This window comes from Raphanus sativus, chromosome 5, assembly GCF_000801105.2.
Source record: "Raphanus sativus cultivar WK10039 chromosome 5, ASM80110v3, whole genome shotgun sequence".
Lineage (NCBI taxonomy): Eukaryota > Viridiplantae > Streptophyta > Magnoliopsida > Brassicales > Brassicaceae > Raphanus > Raphanus sativus.
Window position 1 is genome coordinate 32,281,333 of NC_079515.1, and position 18,461 is coordinate 32,299,793.

At 34.9% G+C, this 18,461-nt stretch overlaps 3 protein-coding genes across 3 annotated transcripts; 2 read left to right on the forward strand and 1 right to left on the reverse strand.

Annotated features, from left to right (window-relative positions):
• The first annotated feature begins 505 nt into the window (after positions 1-505).
• On the forward strand, positions 506-6,716 carry LOC108859665 (ATPase 1, plasma membrane-type-like). Its single transcript, XM_018633574.2, has 14 exons — positions 506-556; positions 2,670-2,789; positions 2,889-3,125; positions 3,402-4,391; positions 4,480-4,624; positions 4,721-4,885; positions 4,961-5,199; positions 5,297-5,329; positions 5,405-5,486; positions 5,567-5,727; positions 5,804-5,977; positions 6,059-6,241; positions 6,324-6,508; positions 6,594-6,716. The coding sequence occupies exons 1-14, from the start codon at positions 515-517 to the stop codon at positions 6,688-6,690; spliced, it is 2,853 nt and encodes a 950-aa protein (XP_018489076.1). The 5' UTR covers positions 506-514; the 3' UTR covers positions 6,691-6,716.
• A 1,910-nt stretch (positions 6,717-8,626) lies between these two features.
• LOC108860368 (GDSL esterase/lipase At2g19050-like) lies at positions 8,627-12,856 on the forward strand. The gene is made up of 5 exons (XM_018634258.2): positions 8,627-8,912; positions 10,628-10,752; positions 11,243-11,470; positions 11,683-11,929; positions 12,486-12,856. Exons 1-5 carry the CDS (start codon positions 8,678-8,680, stop codon positions 12,692-12,694), a joined length of 1,044 nt encoding a protein of 347 aa, XP_018489760.1. The 5' UTR covers positions 8,627-8,677; the 3' UTR covers positions 12,695-12,856.
• Positions 12,857-13,371: 515 nt separating this feature from the next.
• On the reverse strand, positions 13,372-15,702 carry LOC108859971 (spermidine hydroxycinnamoyl transferase-like). The gene is made up of 2 exons (XM_018633872.2): positions 14,674-15,702; positions 13,372-13,951 (listed from the first exon to the last, which is right to left on the reverse strand). The coding sequence occupies exons 1-2, from the start codon at positions 15,635-15,637 to the stop codon at positions 13,560-13,562; spliced, it is 1,356 nt and encodes a 451-aa protein (XP_018489374.1). The 5' UTR covers positions 15,638-15,702; the 3' UTR covers positions 13,372-13,559.
• Positions 15,703-18,461: the final 2,759 nt, after the last annotated feature.

An 18,461-nucleotide genomic window follows, 5' to 3' on the forward strand; every position in this document is an offset into this window, starting at 1 on the left:
CAATCATTAAGTAAAAAATATATCATCCATAATAATTTTGTAAATTATTTGTTTTCTGTATAAATTTGGAATATTATCATTAGTTAAAGTAACTAAGAGATTTTTTCTTCAAGTTTACAAGTCAACTTTCCATTTTTTTCTTTATATTAACCGCAAAGAACCACACAATAATATCTGATTTTTAAATTATACAGTAAACGCGTGTCCAATTGAGAAGGGATCCATGAATAATGAAGAACCAACTGATGAACATCAAATAATAAAGAGAAAAACAAATAAAACAAGTCAAATTTGGTTTTAGTACCGAAAAAGAATGAAATAAAACATTAACAAAATGGGTAAAATAGAGAATCCAGCAAGGGGCCCACATGAGCGAAAACGGTGGAGAAGTCCGTCGTTTGAATGTCGAATAAAAAGAGAGGAGACATTTTCCCCTCTGCTCTCTCTCCCTGGTGTCTGTGTTATCAAGTGTTGAAACGACTGAGAGACGCCGTTTCGTGAAGAAAGGAAAGAGATGTCAGGTCTCGAGAATATCATGAACGAGAATGTTGATCTGGTATTTTATTCATTCATATCTTCTGGCTTAATCAGTTATACTGTTATCATGCACACAAATTGTTGGATGATTTCATTGAACGATATTATATATCTGTTTTGTTACCCTTTTGCATGATTGTGCTTACTGTAAAAATATTTCTTTCACGATTAATTCCTAATAAAAATTAGCCCCTACCCCTAAATGTTAAAAAAATTATTATACAAAGACGGTATAGCCAAATATTCATGTTTTTTTAAAACTCAAATATTCATGGTTCCAGAATGGATTATTTCATTTTTCCATGATTCTTATTACTGGATGGGATTCTGAATCTGCAGTTCCTGAAATCTCCACCCCTTAAGAGATTATAGTTCATAAAAACTCAATTATACTAATACTTTGAAAACGTGGCCTCGGATTATAGTTCATAAAAACTTTTGAACTTGAAACAGTGGTGGAGCTAAGCTACGTCACATTAATTTATTTTCATATAGTATTAATTATAAGTTTATTTTGCTTTTGATAGTCTTCTTTTATCTTTTCTGAAAATCTCTTTGTTAACGTTTTTGCTGAAGCAGCTCCTAGTATTAGGGACGCGGGTCCACAAAGCCTCTGAATATTTTAGTTCAGATGGTCAGGTCCAAAAATATTTTGGATCTATATTCCAAAGATCAGTCCCTCTCTAATAAGACTATAGTATTTTTAGGCTTTTCAAAATAATTTTGTTTTTGTATCTGTTGATTTTACTACCTTTTAAAAAACCAGTTTCAATTTTTCATAATATAAATCAGTTTAAAAATAATAATAACAGTTAAAAATGTTTCTCTTTAATGTGAGTGTTTTATAAGCTTTAAAACTATATTTAAAATAATTATATAATCAAATTCAAATTAAAACCAAATATATAAGAGTGCAAAAAAACTTATGTCAAATGCAGTCAAATATTCCATACTTGTATTTTTTTTTAAAAAATAACACATGCTCTATATATAAAAAAGCATTTTATCGAAATTAGAATGTGTCTTGTATTTATTAAACTTTAAGGTATATTTATAACATCCATATTTGCTTTGGTAGAATTTGGATCAAGAAATATGCCAATATCGAAAACAGCTCCGGTCACAAAAATTAATACCATGTAAACTAAAATGTAACCAGTCCTATCCACATAAGATTAAATCCAAAACATCTAAAATCTAAATGAATTTAGTAAAAAACTTAGTTACCGGTACTTTGTAAGACTGGGACGGATTTGGTTTTAGACTCCAGTTGACACATATATCCATTATTTTCAAAATAATGTATATAATAATTAATGGAAAATTACATTTTATTTATTGGAAAAATACGAGGTGAAATATCTAAAGAGACGGTACATGAAAAAACCCTGGAAATGTAACCTAAAATTCTATAGTCCATCCACAAAAGTACATCCCAAAAAACAAATAGTTTTTAATTAGAATTTTTTTAATGATAACACTAATTTTTTATGATAAATATAACATATAAAGTGACCAAAATGTTTCTTCGCAGAGGTAATTAATGTTATACCTCATAGGACAAATTAATCTAAACTTAAGGTTCAAATTTGAAAATTTAGATATTGGAGTTTAAGATTCTTTTTAAAAAATATATAATTTAAAATTATTTTTTTAAATAGTTTCAAAAAATATTTTTTGTATTTCAAAAGAAAATATTGAAAACCTTAGAAAAAATAAGTTCGAATTGAAAACATATTAATAATAGTAATTTTTATTATTTAGTTAAATAATTATTTATATTTATATATTTATATATCTATAAAGTAAGAGCAGAAGATTTCTTTATTCAAAAACAAATATCTTTTGGTCGTTTTCCACTTTTTGTGAGAAAAAAGCAATTTTAGTACGTTATTGTACCTTTCCGTACTGGTAGTACGTTGTTTTTGACTTCTTTGTCTTTTGGCAAAACATTGTTCAACAGACACTAACTTGAGTCAACGCCACTCTTCCTAGTCTCCGAGTTAGATCGCTTCTAGATTTGCATGAAACCAAAAAGTTCTTTCAGAAATATTTTCCCTTTTGTTTGGTTTGAAAACATTACAACAATCCTGTGTATGAATCACTGATCGAAACTTTGGTTGGATTCTCAGGAAAAAATTCCAATCGAGGAAGTTTTCCAGCAGCTAAAATGTTCAAGTGAAGGGTTAACGACGCAGGAAGGGGAGGAGAGGATTCAGTTGTTTGGCCCTAACAAGCTCGAAGAGAAGAAGGTTTGAGTTTGACTTAAAGAGCTTTGGAATTTTGTAGAATCTTGGTGTGAGTTTTTGAGGATTCACAAGTTTTGATCTTCTCATTTAAAACTTAAACAGGAAAGCAAGATTCTCAAGTTTCTGGGGTTCATGTGGAATCCTCTTTCATGGGTTATGGAAGCTGCGGCTATCATGGCCATTGCTTTGGCCAATGGTGATGGAAGACCTCCAGATTGGCAAGATTTCGTTGGTATCATCTGTCTGCTTGTTATCAACTCCACAATCAGTTTCATTGAAGAAAACAATGCTGGAAATGCTGCAGCTGCTCTCATGGCTGGTCTTGCTCCTAAAACCAAGGTAATGTGTTGTGTCATGCTGTTTCTAAAACTTTCTTTTTAGAACTAATCTAATTATTCAGGGTATCAATAACATTAATGTTTTTAACTTGAGAGTTTAAAGGCGGAAAATCATTTTACAAATAATAGTATAGATGTAAAAATTGAAAAGTACTTTTTTGTTTTCTGTATTAAATTTGCTGTTTTTTTTTGAAACTTTTCTTGAGCTTAACCTGTTTTGTTTGCTTTTTTTTTTTTTTTTTTGTAACAATTTTTGTTTGCTTTCTTCTTTTTACAGGTTCTTAGGGATGGAAAATGGAGTGAACAAGAAGCTGCTATACTTGTCCCAGGTGATATTGTTAGCATTAAACTTGGAGACATTATCCCAGCCGATGCCCGTCTTCTCGAAGGTGATCCTTTAAAGGTGGATCAGTCTGCTCTAACTGGAGAGTCTCTTCCAGTGACCAAGCACCCGGGTCAAGAAGTTTTCTCTGGTTCAACCTGCAAGCAAGGAGAAATCGAAGCGGTTGTTATAGCCACAGGAGTTCGCACCTTCTTTGGCAAAGCAGCTCACCTTGTGGACAGCACTAACCAAGTTGGTCACTTCCAGAAAGTTCTTTCATCCATTGGAACCTTCTGCATCTGCTCAATAGCCATTGGTATGTTGATCGAAATAATCGTCATGTACGGCATTCAAAGAAGGAAGTACAGAGATGGAATCGACAACCTCTTGGTCCTCTTGATCGGTGGTATCCCCATCGCTATGCCAACGGTGCTGTCCGTGACTATGGCTATCGGCTCTCACAGGCTGTCTCAGCAAGGTGCCATCACCAAACGTATGACTGCCATAGAAGAAATGGCGGGGATGGATGTCCTGTGCAGCGACAAAACGGGAACGCTGACCCTAAATAAACTGAGTGTGGACAAGGACTTGGTTGAGGTTTTCTGCAGAGGGGTTGAGAAAGATCAAGTGTTGTTATTTGCAGCCATGGCTTCTAGGATTGAGAACCAGGATGCTATTGATGCAGCCATGGTTAACATGCTTGGTGATCCAAGGGAGGCCCGAGCTGGGATCAGGGAGGTTCACTTCCTTCCGTTCAACCCTGTGGACAAGAGAACTGCTTTGACTTACGTTGACTCTGATGGTAACTGGCATAGAGTCAGCAAAGGTGCTCCTGAGCAGATCCTTGACCTTGCTAATGCCAGGCCTGCCCTTAGGCAGAAGGCACTCGCTATTATTAACAACTACGCTGAGCGTGGTCTTAGGTCATTGGCTGTTGCTCGTCAGGTTACTTATTTATTACAACCAGAGATCTCTTTTTTTTTTGCATTGAAAAAAAAATGTTAAACTCTGTTCCTGTTCCTTTTTTGTTAAGGTTGTCCCTGAGAAAACAAAAGAAAGCTCAGGTGGACCATGGGAGTTTGTTGGCTTGTTGCCTCTCTTTGACCCTCCAAGACATGACAGTGCTGAAACCATTCGTAGGGCTTTGAACCTTGGTGTTAACGTTAAGATGATTACTGGTAACTATACTTAAAATTCATCATTTTTATTATTTTATAATTTTAAAGAAAAAACATGGCTATTATAAGATGTTTTCACCTAACTACGTTTGTCAGGTGATCAACTTGCTATTGGTAAGGAAACTGGTCGCAGGCTTGGGATGGGAACCAATATGTATCCATCTGCGGCTCTTCTCGGTACTGATAGGGACTCAAGCATTGCATCCATTCCTGTTGAGGAGTTGATCGAAAAGGCTGATGGTTTTGCTGGCGTCTTTCCAGGTTATTACTTTAAAAAAAAATCATAATTAGAAAAAAGGTTTTGTTATATTTAATCCATGCTTTCTTTATTTGCAGAGCACAAATATGAGATTGTGAAAAAGCTGCAAGAGATGAAACACATTGTTGGAATGACTGGTGATGGTGTCAACGATGCTCCTGCTTTGAAGAAAGCTGACATTGGTATCGCTGTGGCTGATGCTACGGATGCTGCTCGTGGTGCTTCGGATATTGTTCTCACCGAACCTGGTTTGAGTGTTATCATCAGTGCAGTTCTCACTAGCAGAGCTATCTTCCAGAGAATGAAGAACTATACAGTCTGCATTATATTAATTTTTTTTTTGTCTCACGTTATGGCCAGTACTTGTTCGTTTGCATTACAAACTAATAACTATTTTCTCCTGCATGTGACAGATATATGCAGTCTCAATCACAATCCGTATCGTTGTAAGTAAATCACACACCAAAACATATTATCACTTTTTTTTTTCTTGTATACTGATCATATTGTAACTTTTGCAGTTTGGTTTCATGCTCATTGCTCTGATTTGGAAATTCGACTTCTCAGCGTTCATGGTTCTGATTATTGCCATCCTTAATGATGGTGAGAAAATGACTATATAATATAACCTCTTATATTATAACTTTATCTTATGATATTATGTGTTATTATTATTCTTTTAGGTACCATCATGACAATCTCAAAGGACAGAGTCAAGCCATCTCCAACACCTGATAGCTGGAAGCTCAATGAAATTTTTGCTACAGGAGTTGTGTTGGGAGGCTACCAAGCCGTCATGAGTGTTTTTTTCTTCTGGGTGATTCACAAGACTGACTTCTGCTCGGTATGGCTTCAGGGATTATATTTAGATAAAAAAAAATATTGCCCAAGAAACTAAAAACTCACCTTTTTACTTGCAGGAAAAGTTTGGTGTGAAGTCAATCAGGGACAATAACGATGAACTAATGTCTGCTGTGTACCTACAAGTTAGTATCATCAGTCAAGCGCTTATATTCGTCACGAGGTCAAGAAGCTGGTCATTCGTTGAACGTCCTGGAGCGCTTCTGATGATTGCATTCGTCATTGCACAACTGGTAAGTAACATCATATATTTTCAAGAATTCAAGAAAAGAAACTCATCTCACTCTTCCTTCCTTCCTTCCTTCCAAACGCAGGTTGCTACTTTGATTTCAGTGTATGCAGACTGGACATTTGCAAAGGTGAAAGGTATAGGTTGGGGATGGGCTGGTGTGATTTGGATTTACAGTATTTTGTCATACGTCCCACAAGACTTTTTGAAGTTTGCCATTAGATACATCTTGAGTGGAAAGGCTTGGGTCAGCATGTTTGACAAAAGGGTACACACAACTAACTCTGTTTTTTAAATCCTGCTCGGTAAACACAATACTCATTTGCTTCTGCTGTTACTTTTGTGAGCAGACCGCTTTGACGACCAGGAGAGATTACGGTACTGAAGAAAGACAGGCTGAGTGGGCAACACAACAAAGGACACTGCACGGTCTGCAGACAAGACAGGAGGTCAACGCGGTCTTCCCAGAGAACGGGAGTTACAGAGAGATGTCTGAGATCGTTGAGCAAGCCAAGAGAAGGGCCGAGTTAGCTAGGTAAGTGTAGTTTTGATTAAAACGATCTCAACGGAAGAAATTATAATTTTCTTGATTCTCATTGGTGAATGGTTTGTTGTGGCAGGCTTAGGGAGCTTCACACATTTAAGGGACATGTTGAATCAGTCGCAAAGCTAAAGGGCTTGGACCTTGATACATCAGGACATCACTACACACTGTAGTTGCCATAACTATACAGTGTTGTGTACTCTTCCAGAAACTCTCTTTTTCTTCTCATAGAACTTTGCATTTGCCTTTGAAGAAACAAGGCTTTTGACTTGGGCTTTTGTCACTTTGAACTACACCCTTTTTTAATGGCCTATTGTGAGCCTGTTTACTCTCTCCTTTCCATTTTTTAATAAAAATTCCATCTTGATATATAATATTAGAATCATGTTATTAAGTGTGATTCTAAAGTGTTATATATCTATGCTTATTGTACAGAGATCAGGATGTCTAACTTGTGACATACATTGAGATTGAAACAGTTGTAACCAAATCCCTACTTTATGGTATTTGGTTTAACCAAAGAAACAAACCACATCAAGTTGTAGAAGTTATCATGACAATTAAGTGTTAACTAACATTGTCAAACGGCCAAAGCGTCATTTTCCTTTATTTTCTTCGTTTATTTTGCCAAGAATCTAGCCCTTTTACCCCAATATATATATTCCTATATGGAAATTTATATGACTTTGCAAACTATTCGGTTAAGATGTTATCTATTTATACAATTAAATAAAATAAAACACCATGATGCAGTTTCCGGAGCCAGAATGTTTTCTTACCGGGCTAAGCCATAAACACCATAATGTTTTCGTATTATTGTTTAGCCATCCAATCATATGTCGTCTTTCAATATTTTAGCACTTCTAATTCTTGTAGTCAAAACAGGGGAATTTGAAGAAAAAAACAATATATATAAGTTATTATAAATGGTTAACATTTATTTTACAAAATATATTTTCTATGTCTTAAAATTCTTTTGTTATGATTTGATTTTTTCTAAATTTTAAATAGTATTTAGCAAAAAAGTGAGATAGTCATTTAAAAACTAATCAACAATATAATCTTATGATACTGGAAATGATTGGTTATGGCTATAGATGCTCTATAAAGTCAATGTTTAGTTTATAGCCATACATATCAAAAATCATGATTTCCTTTCTTTAAAAAAGTTACAGCAAAAATATCTCTGAGAATTAAAAAAAAAATGCTGTAGAAAACATTAATTCTAAAGCAGAAAAATAGTGATTTACAAAATAAGAACAAAAATAGTTACAACAAATAAATTTACGCTACTATTCCAAAGCCAAAAAAATAAAAGCCAGTGCACTTACCAATCATCCCACACTGTTTTCATAATTTTCATCCCTATTAAATTTTTACGGTTGTTTTAGTAACATTTAAACTAAAACTCTAACCAAAATTTATAAAATTTACAAAATTCACAAAATAGCATTTTGTGAATTCGTTAGTATCTTTCTTGTTTTAGGAAATCTTAAATAGATTAAAAGAAGTTTAAAATAAATTAAAAATATAAAAAAAAATATCTTGAACTTACAATATACTTTATATTTTCTCGTTCAAAAAAAAAACAGAGACGAAAAATACGGTCAGGTAAAGAGTTTTTATTTTTAAAAAATTGATTTTTATTTTGTTCTTGGAAATAACCAATAACTATATGAGATTTTACAAATTTTTAATATTAATATTGAATTTAAAGTGAATTTAAATTATAAATAAGCATATTAATATTTTGTTTTTTATGGGGTCAAACTATAAAATTTGGTGGGGTCATAATATCTTTTTATGAAAGAAAACTTCTATAAACTAGGTGGGGTCAGTTGACCCCTCCAACCTCTATACGTACCAGACTTGAATTGAAAGAAAAATACTGAATACTCTTCAAAAAGACCATGAGGGGTTTTCTTGTCAAAATGACTTGTATTTTTGTCATTACAACTCACGTACAAGTTGCCTATTAAAGATACTTCCAAAACTAAATAAAATTAACATCCGTAATTAACTCATTGTCCCTTCTATTGAATAGACTAGAAATAGAATTTTAATTCTGTCCGTCTCTCCCTATGCATGGCTTATATATGTAGACGTTTCTCCTTTCTTTAATGTTGCCACTTTTCAGATTTTAGTAATTGATTTTCAGAAATGGCGGAGGGAATGTTCAAGGTATTGCTGTGGGTTTTTGTGGCAACGGTGTTTGCAGTGGCCGAAGGACAGCGCGTGCCTTGCTATTTCGTTTTCGGAGACTCAGTTTTCGACAACGGTAACAACAATGCCTTGAACACCTCCGCTAAAGTTAACTATTCACCTTATGGTATGGATTTTGTTAGAGGTCCCACGGGCCGGTTCAGCAATGGCCGTAATATTCCCGACTTTATCGGTTAGTCCCTGGCTTGTTTTATTTCTTTGCCCAAATGTTTTCAATGAAATTGCTAATATATATTATTAGCTATAAACACCGTTGCCGCAGAAACCCACAACAAGTGTACCATTTTTTAGTTTAGAATGTAGGCATTTTTTTTTTTAGCTGATATGTGCTATGAAACATAAAAAGAAACGCAAACATTAGAACTAGATTTTTTCAAAAGAAAAAACATTAGAACTAGATAATGTTAAACAGAACAGTCATAAATGCAAATTATGAGACTATTTAATTAGTTAGATAAATAAAGTTGTGACTACACATCCACAACGGTGGTTTACAGTTTCTCAGAATATATAAATAAATAAAAAAGAAGCAAAAGGATGAGAGAGGTGAGAAACGATCTTTTTTTGTAAATTATATAATAATTTGAAATAAATTTACTCTAAAAATAAAAATGCTACTTTTTCTCTATTTACAAATGAAGAATTGTAACATCCCGAGTTGTGATATGTGAAAAAGGCTTAAGAGAATTGATTTGGCTACCTATATCACCAAAAGTTGACTTACCTTTTCCGGAGCACATCCTGAAAGAACTCCAGAGTTAAGCGTGCTTGAGCTGGAGTAGTGGAAAGGATGGGTGACCTATCGGGAAGTGATTCGCGATACCGTGTAAGTGAGGCCAAAACACGGAGAAAGGTCGGGTGGTGATTGCAGGGTCAGTAAACAATGATTCTGAGCCTTAGAAAATTAACGACCGACCGTCGGATGGGATGGGGCCCTCGGGCCGAGAGAGCGGGCGTGGGTGACCCATTAGCCGTGGGCGGTCGGGGCGTTACAAGTGGTATCAGAGCCGGTTAGCCGTCTCAGTTCTGACCTGAGAGGCGTCTTGAGACCTGTCGTGGAGCGCAACGAGGGCGTTGCGTTCTTTGAGAAGGGGTGAATTGTAACATCCCGAGTTGTGATATGTGAAAAAGGCTTAAGAGAATTGATTTGGCTACCTATATCACCAAAAGTTGACTTACCTTTTCCGGAGCACATCCTGAAAGAACTCCAGAGTTAAGCGTGCTTGAGCTGGAGTAGTGGAAAGGATGGGTGACCTATCGGGAAGTGATTCGCGATAGCGTGTGAGTGAGGCCAAAGCACGGGGAAAGGTCGGGTGGTGATTGCAGGGTCAGTAAACAATGATTCTGAGCCTTAGAAAATTAACGACCGACCGTCGGATGGGATGGGGCCCTCGGGCCGAGAGAGCGGGCGTGGGTGACCCATTAGCCGTGGGCGGTCGGGGCGTTACAAGAATACTCTTTTTATATATTTTATTTTATATCTGAAGATTTTTATTTAACAAAATGCATTAGAACATATTTCATTTTTGTTACAAAGTTTTTCTATTTTATAGCAAAAGATAGCAAATACCTTAAAGATAATTTAAGAGATTCTTGTGACCTCTCAAATGACAGAGGGGATCTCAGCATTTCTTACCTCTCATACTTTTAGAGTTTTATATTGTATTATTTGTTTAGATATCTTAGTTAAATACTGGCAATTGGCATTGCCTAATGATGCCCTTATATGTATTAAAGAATCGATTTCCCAAAAGGAAAAAACAAAAATTTGTGAATGGTTTCTTGTGCATGTGTACCATTTAAATAAAAAAGTTTGTTGTGTTTATCATTCATAGGTATTGTATATGGTTTCTTGTCTAATGTGAGTTTGAATTATGTTGTTTTTAGCTGAACTAATGAGATTCAGTGATTACATTCCACCTTTCACCGGAGCATCCCCGGAACAAGCTCACATCGGCTTAAATTACGCTTCTGGCGGCGCGGGAATTCTCGAAGATACTAGCTACCATCTGGTAAGAACATACTTAGAAGCAAAAGAGATCAAAATAAAGATATTTCATTTTTATTAATACTACTATATGGTTAAGTAGTTTTCCTACGTACTACTTATCTTAAGTAATACTGATTCAAAATACGCGCAGTGATTATTTGTTCTTTTTTTCTCATTTGGTGGATTCTGTTAATACGAAACCAATTAGTAAATTGGGATTTTGTGTTTGAAAGTTTGAGGTCTCAAATCTAACTTAGAAAAGACAATTTAAATGTTGTGATTCCCTGTCCAATGAATATACGGGACAACTCTCTAAAATAAGGTTTTATAAATGTTTTAGGTGTCTATAAATAAAATTTATTTGTTTTTTTAAGGCAAGTAATCATTTGGTTCTGTTGATTTTGCTTTTCTTTTTTTTCTGGCAGGGATCCTAAATCTGACTCGTTAATTTGATATTTACGGTTTACACACTTAAAGTAATTACTTACGCATGATGATATTTTGTACGATAGGGTGGTAGAATCAGTTTTAAAACGCAAATAAAGAACCATCGGACGGCGATTATGACTGCAAATGTGCCCCCGGAGAAGCTGAATCAATGTCTATACACTATTAATATAGGAAGCAATGATTATCTTAACAACTACTTCATGCAAGGTGATAAGTACAATACACAACGCAAGTACACTTACGATCAATTTGCTGATTCCCTGATTCGACGTTATCGCTCTTTTCTGAAGGTAATATACCCAAGGTTTTGAAGAGAAAATTGATAAAGGAATTATAAACCTTCATATTTCATTGTATATAACTTTTGACATTATAAATAGTTGATTCATTTCCATATAAAACATGATGCAGCGTATTGGATATATCTCTATAAAATTTACTCCTAGTTAATCATGTATCTTTAAACATATTATTAATTTAGAGACATTTTTTTGGGTATAAGTTGTTGTATGTCCAAGGAGCAAGGAGGGTGGCGTTGTTTGGGGTCAGTAAACTAGGGTGCACGCCGCGGATGATTGCCTCCCATGGTGGGGGTATGGGCTGTGCCGCTGAAGTGAACAAAGCAGTTGAACCTTTCAACATGAAACTTAAAGCTCTGGTCAGAGAGTTCAACACTAACTTCGGCGATACTAAGTTCACTTTTGTTGATATGTACTCCGGGCAAACTCCTCTTGCGTATGCTTCCTTAGGTAAGTAATACTAAATATATTGAACTGAAATTTTTGACCCAATATGAAATCATTTTTTCCGGATTAAAATCATGTAGTATAATACTAAAATACACTGTTTTCATTAAGGTGTTCTAAGGAATACCAGAGTTAAGTTCCAAAAAATACACAAGGAAAAGTTTTGGAGAGGTTTTATGATCAACTCCTTCCTACATGGCTTTTCTAATCCAGTTTTATGATCAGCTGTTAAGCTTTTTGAAAATGATTCCTAAATAAATAAAACTTCACTAACATTTCCTAGTCGTGTTGCTAGAATATCTTAAAATCAATATTTTTTTTAGTTTTCATTTTTATGAAATATATTTTTTTTTTTTGAAACTATGAAATATAAATTCAAATCTTAATTTTGTCACAAATCTATAAAGATTTGATCAGTTAGATAGTTTATTTTCCATAGTAGCACAATCTCAGTAAAATCACGAAACTTATTTACAATATTGGATTGTGATCCTATAATTTGATCATGCGTATACTTCGAACAAAAAAAAAAATAATTCCTATTTTTACATTCTTGTAGGGTTTGCTGTAACACAAAAGAGTTGTTGTACCGTCGAATCAGGGGAAGAGCTATGTGCGGCGGATAAACCGGTTTGTGCGTTTCGAAACCGGTACGTGTACTGGGACAGTGTCCACAGCACTGAGAGGGCCAACATGTTTCTGGCAAAGGCTGCTTTTGCCGGAATCGTTGCTTTTCCTTACAGCCTTGCCTTGCTTGGAACAGTATAGGGATAATATATACTCGAAACCATTCATTTTCTTTTGTTGATATATATATAAGGGATATTTGTTTTTAACTTAATTGTCCCTTTATTTAACAAGGAAACTTTGTTTCATTAAAAAAAAAACTCTTAAATATTAATTTACGAACAAAAATATGTCCGTCACTCATATGTTGGAAAATGATCCGCGGTTTAGTCAGATGGCTGACTTTTGTTTTTTTTTCAGGAAAACAACGAAAAATCAAATGATCTATTACTATGACTCAGGTTTTAGAATGGTAATTTTAGCAAAGTGGAACTAGCTATAATGTGCCAACGTTATTTTTTGTAATCATTGTTCTCCTATTCCGTACAAACTATATCCACGAGATGTTACAAAAAAAAAAACAATATCCAAGAGTTGAAGCCATATATACTCAATAAATAATACTATTAGCAAGGCCTGAAAAGTTAGCATTCGCAAATATAATTGGTCTTATTGAATTTTAGCAATATATTTTTGTTTCAGTTGTAGCTAACGCACAAACTTACTTTCCATCATTAAATCTTCTGATGGATTGCAACGATAGTCTTAAACAGGAAGGAATTTGTTTGACAAACAACCCGTTCTAAGTCAAATGCATTAAGACATACCATATGTTGATATAGAGAAAGTCAGATCTAAATCCAATATATACTACATAGTAAGCAAAAATATAAAGTGTAATTATATATGTGTAAATTTGTTAATACAAATCAAGAATCACACCAACAGTAGTAGAATCCCTACTCGAATCCTTATTCAAATGGAAATGAAAATGCATAGATATATGAATACTTGTGTGTATATATAGAACCCTAGATATCTTCTTTTTTTTTTTACTAAGAGAACCCTAGATATCTTCATATAAATGTTTCTTGAAGGCCTCCATGTGAGCTACCTGTAGACACGTGGCGAGAATCAGCGAGCCGTCATCATTTTTATCAGGCAGTAGCAGAGAGCCCCCGTCTCCGTCATGCGTGCATGGTCCCATGTGGACCTCCTTGCCCCACCCGAAATCAAGGCCGTACATCGGTAGAGTTAACCAGCTCACAAGTCCAAGGTTAGGGTTTCCGTAGAATGGACCCTCCGTGCTTCCCAAGGCATGTATATCTTGAAACGTCTTCAGATCCTCGTGGTTTTTTAGATACTCTATCCCAGTCATTACGTATTCGTTTGTCACACTCTTTATGGCTTCACTGATTTTTTCGGCCGCGAAACCCAACCCATTCGATATGAGTTCACCTATATGCATAAGAAATACGAAATATAGAATTCGCATAGTATGATACCCCTAAATGCTTATTAGTGTGAATATAGTTAAACTACATTAAACTCCCAGAACCGGGGGAAAATAAGATTGGTCTGACTAAACGTGCATGAGAAGCTACCAAGAGATCTTCCATCTAAATTTGAATTCGTACAGTAAATGTTGAAGTATTTTCTTTCTAATGCTAGTTTACATATCGATTGATGCTATTTTAACAGACTGCGACTAGATTGGTTGAGATGGTAATGTGTTATTGTTTAGGCCAGCTCCGATGATACTAAAAAACCAAATTAGTGTAATTTAACATTCTATCACTAAATTTGAGATTTTGTGCATAGCATTACACCAATATTGGTGAAACAGTATTCAACTCATGAAACAATTAAATAATATATTTTATTTTTATTTAATATATATATTTAAATTAATGTTTTTATTAGTTTAATTTTTTTAAATAATATACTTGTATTTTTCATATTGTTTCTCAACACTGGATATTAAATATATTTATTTTTATTTTTTATTTAATAATATTGTTAAATTATTATATTAACCAGTTAAAATTTGTAACTAAAAATAACTATATTATTTTGTTTTGTATTTTCTTTTTTTCAATAATATGATATAAATATCAAACTATATGCTAAATAATTAAAATTTGAAACTAAAACAACTTTTAAAATTTGACAAAACGTACCTGAGGTGCTTCGTGCGACCGCATTAATAGTGGCATTGCCAAAGTAGCCGCGTGGTAGAGGTGGCTGCACCCGACTACGAGTATCTACACAGATTCCCAGAGACGTGGGTTGCTCTGGGGAGTGCCCACGTGCTTTAGAAGCGCACCTCCACACATGTCCCGCGACCGTCTCGTACCTTGTAAACCCTCTAGCTGGATCAGCGTATTCACTTGCATTCACTCTGCTTCTAAGCTTTTCAAGCTGTGTTTTGCTAAGTTTTAGTATCTCTACAGTTGTTTTCTTCTTTCTTTCTTCTACATTGTCAGTTTCTCCGATCAGTAACGGCGGCTGTTCAAACCCTTTGCGTTCGCACTGAGGTGGCGAGGCAAACGGCGGAAGCGGTTCACCAGTCCAGAGGATTTTGCGGTCGAGAATTGGAATGGTTTCAAGAGGTTCCCCGCGAGCGATTCTTCCCCATTCCGACAAGAAGTGAAACGCGCTTTGTCCGTCGACCACCGCGTGTGAAATGCTGACGCCGAGGCTTATTCCGCCGCATTTAAATCTGGTGACCTGAGCTAAGAAGAGAGGGATCGTTTCAATAGGGTGTTTGTAGTCAACTTGCGGAACAAGTTTCTCAAATTCTGGCGTTGGAGAGAAATCGTTGAAATCTGAAAGCTTTGCCTCGGACTCGGCTTCCATGAATGACACTCCCTCGGCGTTACAATCGAGCTCTAACCGGCCCCGAGGGAGCCACCTAAGACGGCCGGCCATAGGGTAGAAGTGAAAAAGCGCACGGCTCAACGAGTTTCTTAGGGTTTCCACTACATTGCCCTGGAACGATTCAGATGGCTTGTTGTAGAAGTAAACGGTAGGAACGTGAGTTATAGTACCAACTAGATCCCATTCGGCTAATGGAAAACAACCAGCCCATGTAGGTTCAGAGGGTACGATGGTGTAACTATTTCTTAGGATGATAGGAGCCATATCATAAACCAGTTTTCTTTTTAAATTTCGTCGACGTAAAGTACTATTTATATAACTTATTTGAATCGTATGAGTTTATCATTATTTTATAGCACTTTTTAAAAATGTATTTCTCGTGATTAGTTTGTTTCCTTGCATACAGCTTATCTTGTGGAAGTGATAATAAGGTTTACTTGCTGGTGTGTATCATGCTTATTGTCCTTTTCTTAATTTAACTCACTCAATCGATTAATACAGTATTTGAATATATTTTTAAAAAACTGTCTACCTAAACCAATATATTAACATTTACAATGAAGAATCTAATATATATTATTTCTTAGTTATTCATATGGCTGATGTATAACATAAGATTACGCATTTACTATCCTTATTGAAAAGAAATGGCTGATGTAACAAACAAGTCTGACCATGAGCCAGAACCAGAATGATGTGGTTAAGACCTCCCACATAGAAGTGAAGATGGGAATCGTATATCTTTGATAGGAGTCATAGGACCTTAAATTTGTATCCATATGGTGATAAGGACACAATAATCGGTGGCACCGGTTCGGGGAAGTAGAAGGATAAAAAGACATCTAACTGATCTGTTTAATACAATAGAGAATGCGTTGAGGCACAATTAATGAGGAAAGTGAACTGTTGGTGAAGAGGAAATACATCTATCTATAACTGTTATTTGATGTAGACTTAAATCGAAGTCAAAACTTGAGGTGGATCTATTTGTAAATAAGTCGTTTTCTCAAAAAGTTTTGCTTTCTGAAACCAAACCAGCCTTTAGTTTAATTGATCTATCTCACATTCTCTTCGTCATATGGTAACAAAAAAACAAATCACAGAAGCCAATAGAACTCTTGACGTGATGCAGCGCACGCATCTAAATGGGCCATGAGCTTGGTATGGTTTCATGTGTTTGACCAAAAAAATAAAATAAAGTATTTATTTTATTTAATACAATTGTATCAGTTTTAAGGATAAGTACAAATCCTTTTAGATTAGAATGTAGAGATAATACGAGTATGATCTTGTTAGCTTGTTCTATAGCTTTTGATTATTGAATATAAACCTTAGAACTTTTCTGCTCATCTTCGGCATTCAACGATTCTCAAAAATGTTCGTTTGAACAGCCATTATCCAGAATAAAAAATCATCGAGTTCTCGTGGAGCTTCGAGTCTGTACAGCCCTGCGCTAGTTTGGTATCTCATGAAATTTTTCTTTTCGGAATACTTTCTCTTCAATAGAACTTTTTACCAAATCATACCATCAGCTCTCTCACAGTCACAGCAGATCAACACATCCAAGAATCCATAAATGAATGGACAGAGTTGTGTCAAGATAAGAGTCTATTATTGATTCCCAAATCATTATACAAGATGACAAAAACTGTGACAGCACAGTAACACACACTCACAAAAAGATGGTTTCATCGAAATCACTTACACGACCAACTTCATCACATGCAGGTGCAAAAAAGAAACAAAGATAATTCAAAAGCAGATATCAAATGATGAGACATACCCAGAATTGTATGAAAATTATGAAAACGGCGGGTTACACATCGATTCTCATGAGTTACACACCGACTCACTCGTACTTGAACTGAACCGATTCACAATGTCTAAGAGGGAAGAAGATAACTGCAACGGAAGTGAACACAGGGCCAATAGTACGGTGTGAAGGAGATAAAATACACTGTGGCAAGAGTAGCATAACTAATTTTGATAAAAAAAAACTAATTTTAATGATGCTAATGGAAGAATGATGATGGTGCATGATTTTGTGTTACTGCTTTTACCACCGTTATTGTTCTGTGTTGCTCATTTCAGCATATTGATGATAATACATGTTTAAGATACTCATTGATGTTCCGTTTTTTTGGTCTAACTCATACCATGATTTTTCCTGTGTACTGGTGAAAGCCAACGATATTTCTAGACATTCACAACGAGGGAACAATGGGAATTGCCTCCTTCCATGAGTTCGATGGAGTGTCTTGTCATTTCTTGGCTAGCTCGCCAAGATGGAGTTTCAAAGTGGGTGGTAAGAGCTATGTGTAGTAAACAAACTGAGTATCAACTACACATCTGCGGCAGTCATTTGTTGGAATGAAGTATCTTGTGCATCTAGCACGGTATCTTTATACCCTCCGACTGCTTTTCTTCTTACGCATGAAGCGTGGACACATTTTCAATCCATTGTTGTCGCACCATCATTACACTCTCAGTTTTATCTTATCGTGAGAACTATAACAAAATTCATTGAAGTTACATTCAGTTTTGGAGTCTAGTTGAATGTTTCGACGTTAAGGCAACAGCAAATCCTTGATTTTGGCCATATGGGTTCTTGTGTGATGCTTGTGCTTATTACCAGTTTATTGACTTATTTTGTGTGGACACCATTGGTTAACACAGCATTGATACATCTTGCCCTATAACCCATACTCAGTTGTATGCCCAGCAAGTTTTCCAAAAAAAAGAAATAATTCATCTACCTAAATTTTGGGATGTTTCAAAAAAAAAAATCTAATGTATTCTGAAATTTATTAGTATTTTTAGAAAACAAATTATAAAATTTGGAATTGATAACTACCCTAAAAAGCAATATACTCTATCCGTTTCATTTTAAATGTCGTTGTAAAAAAAATTATCGTTGTAAAATAAGAATCGTTTTAGAATTTTAATGGAGAATTTATTGATTTATTTTTTAATTTATTTTTCTATTGGTTGAAATATGAGTATGTGTATAGTTAATGATATTTTTATATAAAAATACGCAAAATTTAATAATATTTTAATATGTGTACATAAATCTAAAGTGATATTT

Excerpts from the sequence above, each read along its gene's own strand:
- LOC108860368 (XM_018634258.2), top strand. The coding sequence starts at position 8,678 with ATGGCGGAGGGAATGTTCAAGGTATTGCTGTGGGTTTTTGTGGCAACG. Across the intron at positions 8,913-10,627 it reads TAATATTCCCGACTTTATCG|CTGAACTAATGAGATTCAGT; the intron begins GTTAGTCCCTGG and ends TGTTGTTTTTAG. Across the intron at positions 10,753-11,242 it reads AAGATACTAGCTACCATCTG|GGTGGTAGAATCAGTTTTAA; the intron begins GTAAGAACATAC and ends TTTGTACGATAG.
- LOC108859665 (XM_018633574.2), top strand. The coding sequence starts at position 515 with ATGTCAGGTCTCGAGAATATCATGAACGAGAATGTTGATCTG. Across the intron at positions 5,978-6,058 it reads CATTCGTCATTGCACAACTG|GTTGCTACTTTGATTTCAGT; the intron begins GTAAGTAACATC and ends TTCCAAACGCAG. Across the intron at positions 6,242-6,323 it reads TCAGCATGTTTGACAAAAGG|ACCGCTTTGACGACCAGGAG; the intron begins GTACACACAACT and ends TTTTGTGAGCAG.
- LOC108859971 (XM_018633872.2), bottom strand. The coding sequence starts at position 15,637 with ATGGCTCCTATCATCCTAAGAAATAGTTACACCATCGTACCCTCTGAA. Across the intron at positions 13,952-14,673 it reads GGTCGCACGAAGCACCTCAG|GTGAACTCATATCGAATGGG; the intron begins GTACGTTTTGTC and ends TTATGCATATAG.